This window comes from Cervus canadensis, chromosome 28 (genome assembly GCF_019320065.1).
Source record: "Cervus canadensis isolate Bull #8, Minnesota chromosome 28, ASM1932006v1, whole genome shotgun sequence".
Taxonomy (NCBI): domain Eukaryota; kingdom Metazoa; phylum Chordata; class Mammalia; order Artiodactyla; family Cervidae; genus Cervus; species Cervus canadensis.
In genome coordinates, this window is record NC_057413.1 from 28,451,838 (window position 1) to 28,467,091 (window position 15,254).

The 15,254-nt window shown below is 43.5% G+C and overlaps 1 protein-coding gene across 1 annotated transcript in view; it reads right to left on the reverse strand.

The window, feature by feature from the left end:
- The window catches only part of TFAP2D (transcription factor AP-2 delta), a 59,580-nt gene that overhangs the window by 38,943 nt on the left and 5,383 nt on the right, over positions 1 to 15,254 (reverse strand). The window contains exons 3-5 of the mRNA XM_043450518.1: positions 15,041 to 15,101; positions 3,867 to 4,032; positions 3,428 to 3,546 (exon numbers count right to left, since the gene is read on the reverse strand). Coding sequence (XP_043306453.1) covers positions 3,428 to 3,546; positions 3,867 to 4,032; positions 15,041 to 15,101 — 346 coding nt within the window. The remainder of the gene's footprint in view (positions 1 to 3,427; positions 3,547 to 3,866; positions 4,033 to 15,040; positions 15,102 to 15,254) is intronic.

Sequence of the window (15,254 nt, forward strand, 5' to 3'; positions counted from 1 at the left end):
GCCACTTTTGAGTTCATTCCATTGGTTACTAGGTGCAGTGATATTTGTAACAAACATTGTGAATAATTTAAATATAAATTTGCATGAAATAGCCTTCTCATACGTTCTTAAAACAGTCCCTAAAATAATGACTCTAACACGTTGATTTGACAACGATGCTAGGTTGGCACTATTAGTAGCGCCAGCCCAGGTTGGATGCATGAGGCAGGGTGCTCAGGGCTGGTGCACTGGGATGACCCAGAGGGATGGGATGGGGAGGGAGGTGGGAGGGGGGATCGGGATGGGGAACGCATGTACACCCATGGCGGATCCATGTCAATGTATGGCAAAACCACTACAATATTGTAAAGTAATTAGCCTCCAACTAAAATAAATAAATCTATATTTTAAAAAAAAGCATTTACAATCACAGTGTATTTGTAAAATGCAAATAAACTTGATTGAAAGTTTTTAAAAAATGTCCAAATGATTGAAAAAAACTAGTATTCTTTCCTACAAAACCAGAGATTTACAAGAAAGCTGATGAACTATTTTTGACAATTAGAAATCTCATTTTAGAATTTCTGGAGAAATGCATCTAAAATGTTGCCGGCTCCTGTAAAAACATCTGCTTGAGGGGCAAAAATATTACCCAAAGACATGGTCAAAACAAGATCCATGAATACCAACTAGTAAATATGGTAAAGTTTTAATATTTACTAACTAAAATTATGCAAGCAAAACATGCTTGAAATAACTAAATCAAATTCACATTAGCACCAATAGGACCAAGGTCACAAAATATTAGGTTCTCCTCTTATTTTAAGACAACTTGTAGTTTTTAAAACTGTCAGTCATGACACGTGACTCAATAGTAAGTCTTGAAATAAATTTAGTGGGCTTATGTTCAACATTTAAAAGTAGTGGATCTACAATTAGCATTCTAAAATAATATAAAAATATGGAATAGAATAAAAATACTATAGTACATATTAATGTATATAATATAGTACACAAATGAAACTTAAGATGTGTGTGTGTGTGCATATGTGTGAGAGAGAGAATACACATTTGAAGGTCATAACATAATATATGGGGAGTTGAGGGATATAAACAGTCCTTTGCCCTTAAATCTCATTTTTTCAGTTCCATCAAAATGCCTGGCCTGGAATTCAACAATAAAATATTTCTTTCTCTACATCGTGAATATCTGGGGGATTTCAAAAGCATCCAGTGAAAAGTAGGACATATCTGTGGAACCCTGCTCAATGTTATGTGGCAGCCTGGATGGGAGGGGAGTTTGGGGAAGAATGGATGCATGTATATGGATGGCTGAGTCCCTTCGCAGTTCACCTGAGACTATCACAACATTGTTAATCGACTATACCCTGATATAAAATAAAAAAGTTTAAAAGAGAAAAACATAAAGTAAGATGTATCTGGGAAGAATAAAATTTTTTAAGTTTCATCAGCTAAGGCTGACGTAACTCCACTGTGAACAGAGGTCAAATGAATAGAACACAAGTTAGGCATTTTTGTGATGAGAGGTTTGCTGGAAGAGTAGATGCCAAAACCATGAGATGGTCCTAGGATTTCACACATTTAACCTGTATCTGGTAGCATTGCTCAAGGATTCCCTCACAGGGTACTCAGTGTTTTGGGATACCATAAAAATCAACAAGAAGAAATGTGAATATGTGCTTTTAGGGTTTTTAAGGTTTTACTGGGCAGTACATTCACAGACACTGTGGATAAAGGTCTTTCTTAGGTCTTTGCTTTTCATACTAGCTACATGAAAAGTATCTTAAGGAACATTTAAATCAAGGATCCTTAAACCTCATTATATATCAGGGGGTGTTTTTAAAAATAAAGATATGTGCACCATACCCCCAGGGGCTACATTTCAAGTGGTTTGGGAATGGGGTCCAGAGATTTTAATAAACATCCTCAACTGATTTTACTGTGGAATTGGGTTTGAGAACCAATCAAGTTCTTCTATTCATGTGATTCTTGAATTCACCATTATATTTTGAACATACTTTTGTTCTTTTGTTAGGTACCTATAATTTTAATGATGTTTTTACTTAAATTAAGCAGGAATCTGCTTCTCTTTTGAATCAACCCATGAGTCATTTTTTCTACTTTGTTCTTCCTTTTGTACCTCCAAACCCTATGGGTGGATTATGAGTGAACTTCAGTTACCATATGCCAGCTCTCAGTATCAGCACACATAGGCAAATAGTACAAGACATACACAATAATAACAGTTGTTTTCATTCAGTTGTTAAGTCACATCTGACTCTCTGTGACCCTATGGACTGCACACGCCAGGCTTCCCTGTCCTTCACTGTCTCCTGGAGTTTGTTCAAACTCATGCCCATTGAGTCGGTGATGTTCATTAAGTGTTCACGGCCAATAATAATATTGTGGTTGTTATCATTACTACAACTAGGAAGTAAAGCAAAGATACCTGTTAAAAGCAAAATCACCAAAGTGATTTTGTCAAGACCAATGTCAAGAACACACTACTTCACAGAGTTGTTCAATAAATAGTGTGTGTTGATAATCTGGAAAAGGACAAGATGTTTGCTTTTGTGTTTCACTTACTTTTCACCACCTACAGTGCCTTATAGACAAGTGAGAAATCAATGCAAGAAAAGTGTCACAGGTGTGTGCAGTGAGTCTTGGCAAAAAGGTTCCTTCAATCATTTTTAAAACAATAGCATTCTAGGTTATACAACAACTCTCCCTGACATTCAATGGCTCCTCTACAAAGTGTAAAAGATGTCCAATGATATCTTTTCTTAGAAGACTGAATGAGAATGTGTAAAGTTTAGTTCTTACAGAAGAAACACAAAAGAAAAAATAAAGTGGAAAAAAATAACTTCTGGGAATATGTTTCTACCTCTGTGTCTACCCCATTGGTTAGCCTTTGTGGGTCAGCTCACTTGCTCATAAAGCCATGGAACTTCACTGTACCTTAAGAGATGTCTACAGGATTAATACAACATGCTCTCAGACTCAGGACCATGCATTGAGTCCTGTGAACGCCTTATAAAGGATTATTGGTTATCTTATAGATCATGCTGCACTGAATAACAATTAGTTAAGCCAGATTGATCTGAACTTTAAAATAAACAATAATAAAAGTAGCTCAGTTTTTTGTTGTTGTTATGAAGGGAATACTTGTCTAAATATCAAAATCTTCCTTGCTATTGTTTTTCCTATTACTGCTAAGATTAGTAAATCAAATGATAGTTTATGAATCTACATCTAAACCTTCTATTAAGTCTAACTGAATCATCACTATCACAATTAGTTGGGAAATTCACCTGTAAATCAGTCGTCTTTAACATATAGACAAAAATGAAATGGCATCATTAACAAACCTGAACTTCAAAGAACTGCTAACCTTCCATCATTACTTTGCTGGGCTGAAAAGTCCTACCTTCAACTAAGGAAGTGAGGAGGGTCACGTTGGCTGCTTTCCGTCTTCCTGCTGGCAAGTTCAGACCCAGCCTATCCAGCTTCTCCCTCAGGCAGCGACCCCCATTCTTGGATTTTGCTCTGTCCAAAAACAAATAAAAGCTAGGTTTTGCAAGTTGTCATTTAGAGGAAAACAATAAGACTTGACCCTCTGAGGTGTTCAACATGGGACAGAAGATGTAAGGGCTGAGGGCTGAGGCGCGTGGTATCAGTACAGTTGGAAGATCACAATGCCAGTGACTTCCCTGGCCGCCCAGTGGTTAAGACTTCCAGCCGCCAATGCAGACAGTGCAGGTTCAATCCCTGGTCAGGGAACTAAGATCTCACATGCCACACAGTGCGGCCAAAGGATAAAACACCACCCCCCCAAACTACAGTACCAGAAAACTCCTGAGTCTTACCTTCTCAAAATGCCTCCCAAGAGTGAAGCGTTGAGGCATTCAGGGGGTGAGAGGCGTCTCTTCACCTCGGCAATGGTCACCTTGTATTTGGAAGTAGAACTGAGAAGGGACAGACGACCAGGGACAGAGCAAAACAAGTCTGTGGGGTTGACCACACAGGTGCCGCCTTTGGAGGGAAAAGTATATTTTATATTAGTGACCGTGAGCACAGATATTAGTAACTATATAAAACACAGTTACTATCACGATGCTACTTAGGATTTGGAAATACACAGTATGATTTTTCTTTCTTTCTTTTTTTTTTTAATTTTATTTATTTTGGCTACAGTGGGTCTTCGTTGCTTTGTACTGGCTTTCTTTAGTTGTGGAGATCAGGGGATACTCTCTACTGTAGGGAGTGGCCTTCTCACTGTGGTGGCTTCTCTTGTTGTGGAGCACAGGCTCTAGGCGCATGGACTTCAGTAGTTGCAGCACACGGGCTCAGCAGTTGTGGCTCATAGGCTTAGATCCATAGCATGTGGAAACTTCCCAGACCAGGGATTGAACCTGTGTCCCTTACACTGGCAGGCGGATTCTTATCCACTGTGCCACCAGGGAAGTTCCACAGTACAATTTTTCTTATACATTCACCACCTGGGACATCTCAGAAAGCTGCTCTGAAGATGTCTCTTCCAGTAACACTCAAGCTTTGTCTTTCAAATATCATACATAAAATGTTTGTGAGGGTATGATTTTCATTTTAGCCAAAATTAGCCTCCTATGAAGTGCTGGCTGGCCCACAAATGTTCATTTTGCCATCATCCACCACCAGTCCATCCTAAAGGAGATCAGTCCTGGGTGTTCACTGGGAGGACTGATGTTGAAGCTGAAGCTCCAATACTTTGGCCACCTGATGTGAAGAGCTGACTCATCTGAAAAGACACCAATGCTGGGAAAGATTGAAGGCAGGAGGAGAAGGGGACGACAGAGGATGAGATGGTTGATGGCATCACTGACTCAATGGACATGGGTTTGCGTGGACTCTGGGAGTTGGTGATGGACAGGGAGGCCTGGCGTGCTGCGGTTCATGGGGTCGCAAAGAGTCGGAAATGAGTGAGCGACAGAACTGAACTGAACTGAACACCAAGAAACACTTCAATTAGTTAAAAACCTCAAACTATACCAGCTAGCCCACAAAGGGTAGGTATTGTATAGCTATGGCTCTGTGTGTATGTGTGCACACACATGTACACAATGAATAGATATATTTTTATCCATGACTTACCATATACACAAAAGTTTCTAAAGCTCTGTTCTAAAATGATTGAGAACTGCCATCTCCCTTCCCTCGTCTATCTGCCAAGTACAGGCACCAAAGTCACTTAGTCTCCTGGTACCATTAAAAATCACATGCCCGTTGCCAGACACCTCCAACCCACATGTGCACATGTGCGTGCTAAGTCACTTCGGTCCCGTCTCTTTGCGACACTATGGACTGTAGTTCTCCAAGCTCCTATGTCCATGGGAGTTTCCAGGCAAGAATACTGAGTGGGTTGCCATTTCTCCTCCAGGAGATCCTCCTGACCCAGGGATCGAACCTGCATCTCCTGTGGCTCCTGTACAGGCGGATTCTTTACCGCTGAGCCACCGGGGAAGCCCTGCACTGTGCATGGGGCACACGAACTTGAGCTTAACATTAGAACATAGTAACAGTAACATATAAAATGCTAGTGGCCATTAATATTGTTGTGCTTGTTATTATTACTATTACTAGGGAACAAAGCAAAGATAACTGCTGTTGGCAAAAATCACCAAAGCAATATCTCCCTGCTGGTGCTCCTGGAGCAGAAGCCTTCTGTCTCCTGGATCCAGAAAGCCCCCTGGAGCTTTTCTGTTCTCCAGGAATAAAAGAGAACATCCCCTACTCTCAGGCAGCTGAAGTAGACTGAGGACCCAGAGCAATCCATCAATCATGAGCGGGGAAAGTTTCCTACTGTCAGCCCTTCCTTTATTGCAAAAATCCTGAGCCAGTGTCCACACCACTGCATAGCCCCAGGATGCAAGGCTGCCTCCCCGGGCACCAAGGGCAGAGCTTTGGAGGTTCAGTGGCAAGTTCAAATTCAAAGGTTACTTTTCTGAGCATACACTGGATTTCTTATGGGCATTTTAAGATCCATCTCCAGAAAAGGGTCAAGTTCAATGAGGTTAATGAGGAAAAAAAGAGAGAGAGAGATGATGATTAAAGAAAAATAGGCAGGAGAGTGTTGCCCAATAGTTTTACTCAAAGGGTGGTTCTCAACTGGCAGAACTGGCATCTCCTGAGAGCTTGTTAGAAATGCTGAATCTCAAGCCCAACCCCAGATCTTGAGTAGAGCCTGCATCTGAACGAGCCCCTCAGGGGGCTCATCTGAACTTTAAGTTTTGAGCACTGGTCTAGGACTCACCACCTGCCTTCCCTTCTTTGACAAAGCAGCTCAGATGGAATGTTATGTCCATCGGGTCTGTGGCATTAAGATTGAGGTGTGCTTTCTAGGCACAGGGGTTAAGGAACCTGGGAGGATGTTTAAAAAGGTAAGAGGCCCTGGACCTGGGTGCAGAGAACAGACTACCTTGCCCCACTCTTAGGGGATTCCTACCCCTGTGCTGTCTGGAATTCTTCCTGCTTTCCTAGGGTTATCCAAGATTCCCCTGAAAGTGCTGGCACCCACCAAGGTCTTTCTCCTAAAGCATTCCAAGCTGGAAATCACCCTGAATGCCTCCTACCCCAAAACACAAGAGAAGATAATAAGAACATCCAAGCAGCCAGCTCGCCAAAGGTTGGAAGATGTGCCATGTACACTTGGCTAAATTCCCAATGGTAGAGTTTGGAAACCTGCCCCCAGTTTGAAATCTAAAAGGTAATAGCTTCAATGATCAGATTTGAAATCTTTTTCTTGGTAATTAAACTTGTAGCCAATATAGTGGAAAAAAACATACAAATGCCTGCCTCAGGAGCAGGGAACAAAAATCCAACTGTGCTTCTTCACCTCATATTCTCAGAGAGGATTTTAAAACCAATAATAATAATAATAATAATGATTTCCCCAGATGTCTAGAAGTAGATCCCTGGTGGCTCAGATGATAAAGAATCTGTCTGCAATGCAGGAGACCCTAGTTCGACCCCTGGGTCAGGAAGACTCCCTGGAGAAGGAAATGGCTACCCACTCCAGTATTCTTGCCTGGAGAATTTCACGGATAGAGAAGCCTGGAGGGTTCCAGTGTATGGGGTCGCAGAGAGTCAGACAGGAATGAGTGACTTGGCACACAGTGGTCTAGAAACTACCATTATACTTTCACTGATGCTCTCACTTTGTACTTGTAGATGCAAAATGTATTTTAAGGACTTTCCCAATGGCACAGTGGGTAAGAATCCACCTGCCAGTGGAGGGGACACAGGTTCAATCCCTGGTCCCTGGTCCAGGAAGATGCTGTGAAGCATCTAAGCCCATGTGCCACAACTACTGAAATCTGCGCGCCTAGAGCCTGCGCTCTGCAACAAAAGAAGCAATCACAATGAAAAGCCATGTCCCCACAACGAAGAGTAGTTCCTTTCGAAAAGAGTAGTTTCACTCAACGCAAGTAAAAAAAGCCTACATCCTGCAACAAAGACCCATGCCCTCCTCCAGGGTATCTTTCCAACCCAGGGATTGAACCCAGGTCTCCCACACTGCAGGCAGAGTCTTTACCCTCTGAACCACCAGGGAAGCCCAAGAATACTACAGTGGGTAGCCTATAGCTTCTTCTGGAAACTTCCGGATCCAGGAATCGAACAGAGGTTTCCTGCATGACCCTGTGAGCTTCAGAACTTAGGTCATATTGAGTTCATCTGAAGCAGAAATATTAAGAAAATAATACCCTGGAGGTTCAGTGGGTTAGGACTCTGTATTTGCACTGCTGGGGGCCCCATGACACGGCCAGAAACAAACAAAAAAAGAAATGATAATGTTTTTACTAAAAAGTCACATGTTTTGACCTGATAATGAGCCTTTCCCTGTGGTCACTATGAATCATTAGCAAATTTATATTTTGCATAATATTTTGCATAAATCTTCTTCTCTTGCACACTAGCCAGTACACAGTGGAAGACACAGGAATCTCTCACTCAACTGGTCTCAAGTTTATTATAAGTGTATGTGTTGTTTTCCAGGAAAGGAAAGTTTTAGAACTTTCTTATCTTGGCTAATCTATGGTAGGTTAGACATGAAATTTAGGGAGATGCAGAAGATTGTAATTTTTGTAAAAATTTTAAAAAAGAAGTTAAATTGGGCTTTCTCCAACTGGAAAATTGCTTCCTTTGGACAAAGTGAACCCGCGTGCTAAAAGCCAGCTACTTTCAAGGAAGTCACTGAGTCTGCTACCTCACCAAAGGTGAAATCCCTGAACCCTAGGCCTTCTCTCCTGCATCCAGGTGAGTCTTCTGGCTTATGCTCAAATAAGTATTTATTAGGTAAGTCACACAGGCTGCATATTAAGAATATGTTTTATGCACACACAAATTGCCTGGAGGATTTATTTTGTATTCAGGATTAGCCATCAACTCCAGAGTCTTTTATTTTTTATGTCACAGCATCTTTAAAGGGAATTTCTGTTACTTTGATACTTGGCATTGCTGCAGCCTTGGGGAACTCTCTTGTCCTGGCTGAAGATTTGGCAACTTGTAGAGTTTACAGCAGCGTGAGGAACTGATGTCTTTCTTCCCAGTGCTTTATTTTTTAAGGAGGAAGAGTCATAGGTCAACATAACCAGAGTTTTGCATTTGGAATGAAGGTGGGCCATCTCTAAGGGGATCCAGACTACAGATGGCAATGATGAGATTTCAAAGAAGGAGTGCATGACAGGGTCAAGGATGCCAAGCCATTGACAGTGTTCCTCCCCAGTGTCGCTAGCTGAAGTTCCTCATGGTACCTGTGATGCATGTCAGCTCTGATTGAAATCACACAATATTCATTCTAGATCCAGCACTCCAGTTAGGGGCATCTCTGCTGCCATGGCCAAAGTCCTCACACCGAGCTCTCTTTTCCAAAGAGTACATCTCTTTTCCATTCATAATGTGCAGAGGCAATAATACTTCCACGGGGCTTACTATTTTAAAAATAGAAATTTGGAGACAGAGACTCCTATTTCCAGTGACGCTTCAAACTCAGATGGGTAGCTATAGTAACAGCATAAGAAATCATCTACTCAAGGTCACTTGTCCAGGACATGGCTATCATAAAAGGGATAACTTTGCCACAGCGATATTGAAAAGTCAGCCAAAGACGGTATGTGGGGCAAAACCAGCACAAAATACAGAGAGGCAGATCCTCCAGCTGCCAGACTTTGTCAGATGCTATGAAGCCGAAAACAGCGCGGGGAGGGAGCTGCGCCTCTCCTGGTGTGGCCGTGGACGGTGTCGGGGCGGGAAAGAAGTAAAACGTTGGCCAACTAGTGACCCATGTCACCTTAGGGGGGGTTGTTCTGGGCCTCAGTCTGCCCATCTGAAAGGTGGGGATGCTCACACCTGCTCTATGTAACTGGAGGAGGTAAATAGGCAAAACGGAGGCACACGCCCTCAGCATCGTGAGTTTTCAGGCCACTCAACCCCACCATTGCGCTGAGCAGCCGCCGCGGCGCTGGGTGCAAGCGATGGAGCGCGACAAGACTCCGCCCACTTTGTGCGCGGCTACGGAATCGGAAAGCCAGGCGCCGCTGCCTGAGCGCGCTTTTTCTTCTCCTCCCAGGCAATTAGGGCCGAGGCAACAGCCCGGGCCCTCTCCCAGGAACTGCGGCTCCCCTGGAGCCCCTAAAGCTGCCTCTAGGCTACTCACCCCCACTGGGTGCCTTCCCGTCTCGGAACAGAGCGGGTGAAGGCGAGAGGCCCCACGCGCTCTGCAGGTGCGATCAATACTTCCCGGCGGGCTTCCGGGCGCGGGCCGCTGCGCGCAGCCTCTCCAAAGCCGCAGCGCCGCCCCAATCGCCGCCGCCTCGGTGTTGACATAATTAGACCAAATCTTGAGAGCAAAATAAATGTTCTGTTCGCCTTACAGCCAAACAGATGTTTACAATTCAAATGAAAGAAATACAAACGGCAGGGATTTTTTTTCTCTCTCTCTCTCTCCTTCTTTATCTCCAGTGATCGCTCGTTTTTTCTGACACATTAAAAAATATGTAAGCGATTACAGGAGTTTCCTGTCCCTGTTTGTTCTTCGGCTGCATTTCTGCGAGGTGCGCGTGTAAACGGGGTGGGGTGGGATCGTTCTCGGCTGCTTCCTTTCTAGCCTCTCGCCCTTCTCCATCCCAAACCCCCCAGGAATCCCCTTCCTCCACGCAAAGCGGATGTTAATTGTAATCAAACACCAAAGGGATAGGGGCTTAACTGCAATTAAATAGGCCTCGGGATGCTGTATCTGCAGTGAGTTGCAGTGTTTAGGAGAAGGTTATGTAGTAACAGGTATTACTGGATTACCAGGTCTGAGTGCGCTTCTCCGGGTGCGGATTCCACGCAGAACAAAAGAAAGGGAAGTCTGCATAGAGAGACCTACTGTTTTAAGGTGGCGATGGATGTGTAACGGTGTGTGTTGGCGGGGTGGGGAGGGGCGGGGAGCAGGGGGTGAAATTAATTCCCATTTCCCAGCGCAGAGAGTGCTTTGGCTTTTGGTGATGTTCAAAGCAATAACGAAATTAAGAGAGGCGGCGATAGGCTATGGAAAAATAGCTCCCCCTCCCCGTAAAATAGATTTCCCACAAACCAGGCCTCTAAATCCTTTCCTACGTGAATTTTAGACTTCTTAAAGGAGACTGAATTCTGGATCTGCAGCATCTGTATTTGGGTAATGCAAGACAGGTGAGGCTCCTGGTGTATTTCTGACAATATTTTCACAATGGATGAGCCACAGAAATGAGTTTTGGCGATTTAAGAGCGATTCCCTGGGCTCTGACGAAAGAAGAGGAACAAGGCTTCTCACCCCACTTCAATCTTACTCCTTTCAAGAGCTGCTGAAAGAGCCAGAAGGCTCTCTCTAACTCCAGTTCCAAAACTCAGGACCCTTGCGAAAACCGAAAAAGCAAAGGAAAGTTCATCTTCCTGCCCAAGCCGCCTGTGGGCAGCCATGAAGGCTGCAGACAGGAAGAGCGGTCAGGCCCATCCACTGTTATTGGCTGACTGGGCGACTGATGCTAAGCTCCATTTCACGGAAGCTTTTTTTTAAAAATTAAATCAGATCTGACAATGTTTGTACCGCAGCGTAAATGCCTCCGCTGGCGTGCCAGTCACCTCCAAGCGATCTGACAAACTCCAACTCTCTTAAAACGTGCAGAGTTCAGATCATATTAATTCCCCAAAAATGTTTTGATTCAAAGTAGTTTGTATTTTGTGTAGCCACGGGCAATCCGGTAAGCGCTCCTGCCTGCCCGTGGCCGGGTCCGCTCCCTCTCCGCGTGGCCCAGAGGCTATGGCGGTATTTAAGCTTCTGAAATTAGCCTGGGGCTGCAAGGCAGAGTGATCACAAAGCGAAACAAGGGCGCTTCCCCTCTTCACTTTTTTCATTTTTTTCTTTCTTCCTTTTTTTTTTTTTTTTTGAGTTTGCCATCCCGATTTCACACAGAAAAAAGACCAGGGCCAAAATGTCACTTTTCCACCCAAATATGGAAAAGCTATGTCTTCTCTTCTAATCTCCTTTCTCTTCTGAAAGCCAGGAGCTCCTACCCAATTGAACCCCTACCCCTGCGATTTCAATCTAGACCCACTCATTATTAGCTTCATCATCATCATCGTCGTCATCAACATTGTTCTCCTTCTATTAAATTCTCAGAGCAAGAAATGAAAGGGACCAGCATCTGACAAAGGGGAGGGGGCCATGAGGGAGCCTCAGAAGATTCATGGGGAAAAGAAGAGTGGGTTTTCCTTTCTTTCTTTCTTTTTTTTAATGATTAAAAACACAGACGACTCCTGTAAATAGAAGCCTCATTTCTTCAAGAGATGCCTTTTGAAACCCACTATCTGAATATTCAACGAAGGCAAAGCTCCACTCTGTTCGTACAACATTAATATGATCTCTGCAGAATTTGCTACTCAGAAATATTAACATATCAAAGCCGATGCCGGAGGCGAGAGAAGCTATCGATACGCGAGCACGGGGTAAAGTAAAGATTATTGGTTCTGATGGTTGGAGTGGTGGAGCTGCGGGCAAAATCGTGCACACCATTAACCGAGAGTGAGCGCGCGGGGAGCTGCACCTCCGAGGCGGTGGCAAATATTTTATCTAGGTGGTAATTACCTCGCCGCTGCCCCTCTTCTGCTTTCTTTGGCTATAGGGCTTCATTATAGGCAAAAACAATGTAACTGCTACTTACCAAAGTGAGTCAGGGAAATGGTATTTTGTTCTTTGCAAACAGAAGTGGCTAAATTTAAAGAACCGAGACATCACTGCCCCCCTACCCCCAACAAACGCACACACTCAGCACTGTAAACAGGACAGCCTCTCCCTGGTGAATCTGTGTAGGGCATTAAGGGATCTTTTTTTCTAGAAGAGCATCCGGGGATCTTGAGAAGTAAAAGAGAATCTCTATTTTTTTTTTTTTCTCCCATTGCAAATTCTAGAAATCATTAGAAATTTAAGTGTATCCAAGAGCTCAGCAGGAGAGAAACAATGGCAAAAAGTTGTGTTTTCAAATCATGTTTCATATGGTGAGTCACCTGCAAAGCATGAATTAGAAGAGAAACAGACTTTTCCATCTGAGCTATATTGCACTGTGTGCTCGTATAGCAGAGCGCTTGAGTTAAAGTCCTCCCAATTCTTGATGAACAAAGGTGACCTGAGCTACGGATATTAGAATGCTGTCTGCTGCCATGACAATAGAAACAAGAAACTTCCTTAGCTGTTGTTGAAAAACGAGTCCTAAGATGAAGGACCTGGGACGGAGGCAGGATAAACACCGCCTTTTAATGCAAGACTTCCTTGCTTTCCATTTGTAAATTGTCATGAACATTGATCGTTTCAGAGTAAACAGACACACACAGACACTCCCTGGTCTCTGAGGCACAACTAAGTTAATTGGTCTTTTTCTAAGACACGTGGAAATGGAATAAACTCAACAGCTAAATTCTGAATTCCTTCGCATGGAGGGGGATGGATCAGGCTTAGTCAGACAATAGAGATGTAAACCCCCAAGTTACCTCCCATTTTTGCTTGGAGCCCTGCTGTTCTTCTAAAAGATAAATATTAGATTTAAAATACATTCAGCTGTGATTTTTAGGTGAATGACACCGAATTCTACAAGAGCAATCAAACATCACCTAAGGAAAACCATTTCCGTGGCTCTGAGAGGATAGGAACGCAGTTCCCATCTTGCGGTGACTGGAGAGCGTTGGCCTTTCTTGGATAGCTGGTTAAGTCTATTCCGTAAATCTCTTCAAAAATTCAACTCATTGCGCAGCAGCCTGTGCAGCGTTTCCAACTCCCCGCCTGGGTCTCAAATAATTCTAACCCCCTGTCAGCTATTGTATGATCTGATGCAATTTCCAAGCATTTGAAAAGGTGATCTTGGAGCAAGCGCGGAACTGAACGCAGAAACGCAGCAGCGCGAGTCGGGCTCTGCGAGGAGCCGGCTCCGGGCGCTAATTAGTGGCGCTGTCCTTCAGCACCACCGACATCTCCGTGAGTCCTGACTGCTTGGCGTCACCTTTAGCGTGGTCGCCTCAACACACTTGTCACCTGGTCCCCCTTTCACGTGTGTTTTAACCCCCTCGCTCCAACAATATGTATATTTTATCTCAATTTTCACTAGTCTAGGCCTATTTCATGTCTTTTCAATATGGCTGAGTATTGGCCTGGCTGAAAGCTTAAATCTGGCTCATTTTTAAAGTCTTCCTGGAACAACACTAGCAGTGGGGGGAGAAAAAAAAAAAACAACATTCAAATCTCCATAGGGTGAAACAACAGGTTTAAATAGCCATTTTCCATGTAATGGAAATCCCAAATATCCACTCTGACAATAGTTTCTCAAAGGAAAACATTCTGTTTTCTTCCCACCTTAATTTAAATGGATTTTCACGTTGGACGCTGGGTTGTAAAACCTGCAGTTTAAACATGAAAGAAGCCACTGCTTCCTATCCATGCAATCCTTTCTTTGGAAAAGCTCTGGAGTCTTTCAACAAGCTTTGAAAGGGATGGAGAGGGACTGAAGAACATTTATTTGGTGCCACCAGGAGTGACTCCGTTTTTAGTGGTTCAGTTACTAGAGACAACTGTGGCCCTGGAGCTGGAATTAGTCCTGGTGAATAGGCCATGTCTTATTAATTCGTATGAAGTTGGGATAACAGCTGGTCCCCCTTGCGTTGTGTGCTCCTCGGGTTACTCAGCTTGCTAGGAAAATAAGCTTCAGAAGCTCTGAGTACAGTGAAGTGAGGAAGCCAGTGAAATTGGCATTGCCTTGAGGCTCATAAAATGTCATAGTTCAAAACCTTTTGTCAAAATGGAACATTTGAGATGCAGCCCTCTTCAGTGTCTGGGCTGAAATCAACAGCTCTCCATTCTTGCCTTCCCCCCACCTTCCAGTTCCATGGGTAACTCTGGGTTCAGATGTTTTCCTCAACAGATGGGAACAAGAAAGCTTTATCTGGTACCGTTAACACCACCTCCTCTTCTCACCCTCCCTTAAAGAAAGAAATGTTCTGGACATTTAGAAAAATAAGGGCAGCTACAATATTGGTGTTTCATTAGCTTTCCCTGAAGCCCAATGAATTTAGCCTTTCACAGAATCCTTCAAAGCCTCAAGCTAACACCAACACCTCAAACACCCAGGCTGTGGCTGGCACATTTAGGGCTAAAAGAGACCAGAAATTCTGCTCGAGGATGTGGTGATGGGGGAAGGGTATGTGAGAAAGATTTTTTTTCTTCTTTTTTCTTTTCTCTTTTGCCTCTAACTTTGATTCTGTCACTGTGGACTGAGGAAGAGCAAATCTATCACTCTCTTTTGGGCACAGACACTCCACTCCTCAGTGGAGTAAGGGTAGCTTTTTAATCTGGGTATGCCTGTGTGGGACAGGCGTAACTGACCAAGAGTCATTGTTTTCTTTATCATCAGGTGGGGATCTGATGTTTAAAAGCACTGCTGGACTTTCAAAACAAAATAATAAATGAGAGAAGAATGTTTAGTTTCATTATGTTGTTACTTACCTCTTCTTATCACTCCACCTTGGCCATTGAGAACAAGCCCACATTGGGCTTCCACAGAGCCCTTAATGAAAGAAAAAGAAATACAATCACTCATATGGATACTAACAGATACATGAGTTAAGTCTTTCAATCTGCCCCAACTCTGAACCCCATATCCTCATTACCCCATAGTAGACACTTAAAAGCAACCATTGAGCTGAAGCAACTTTGGCAG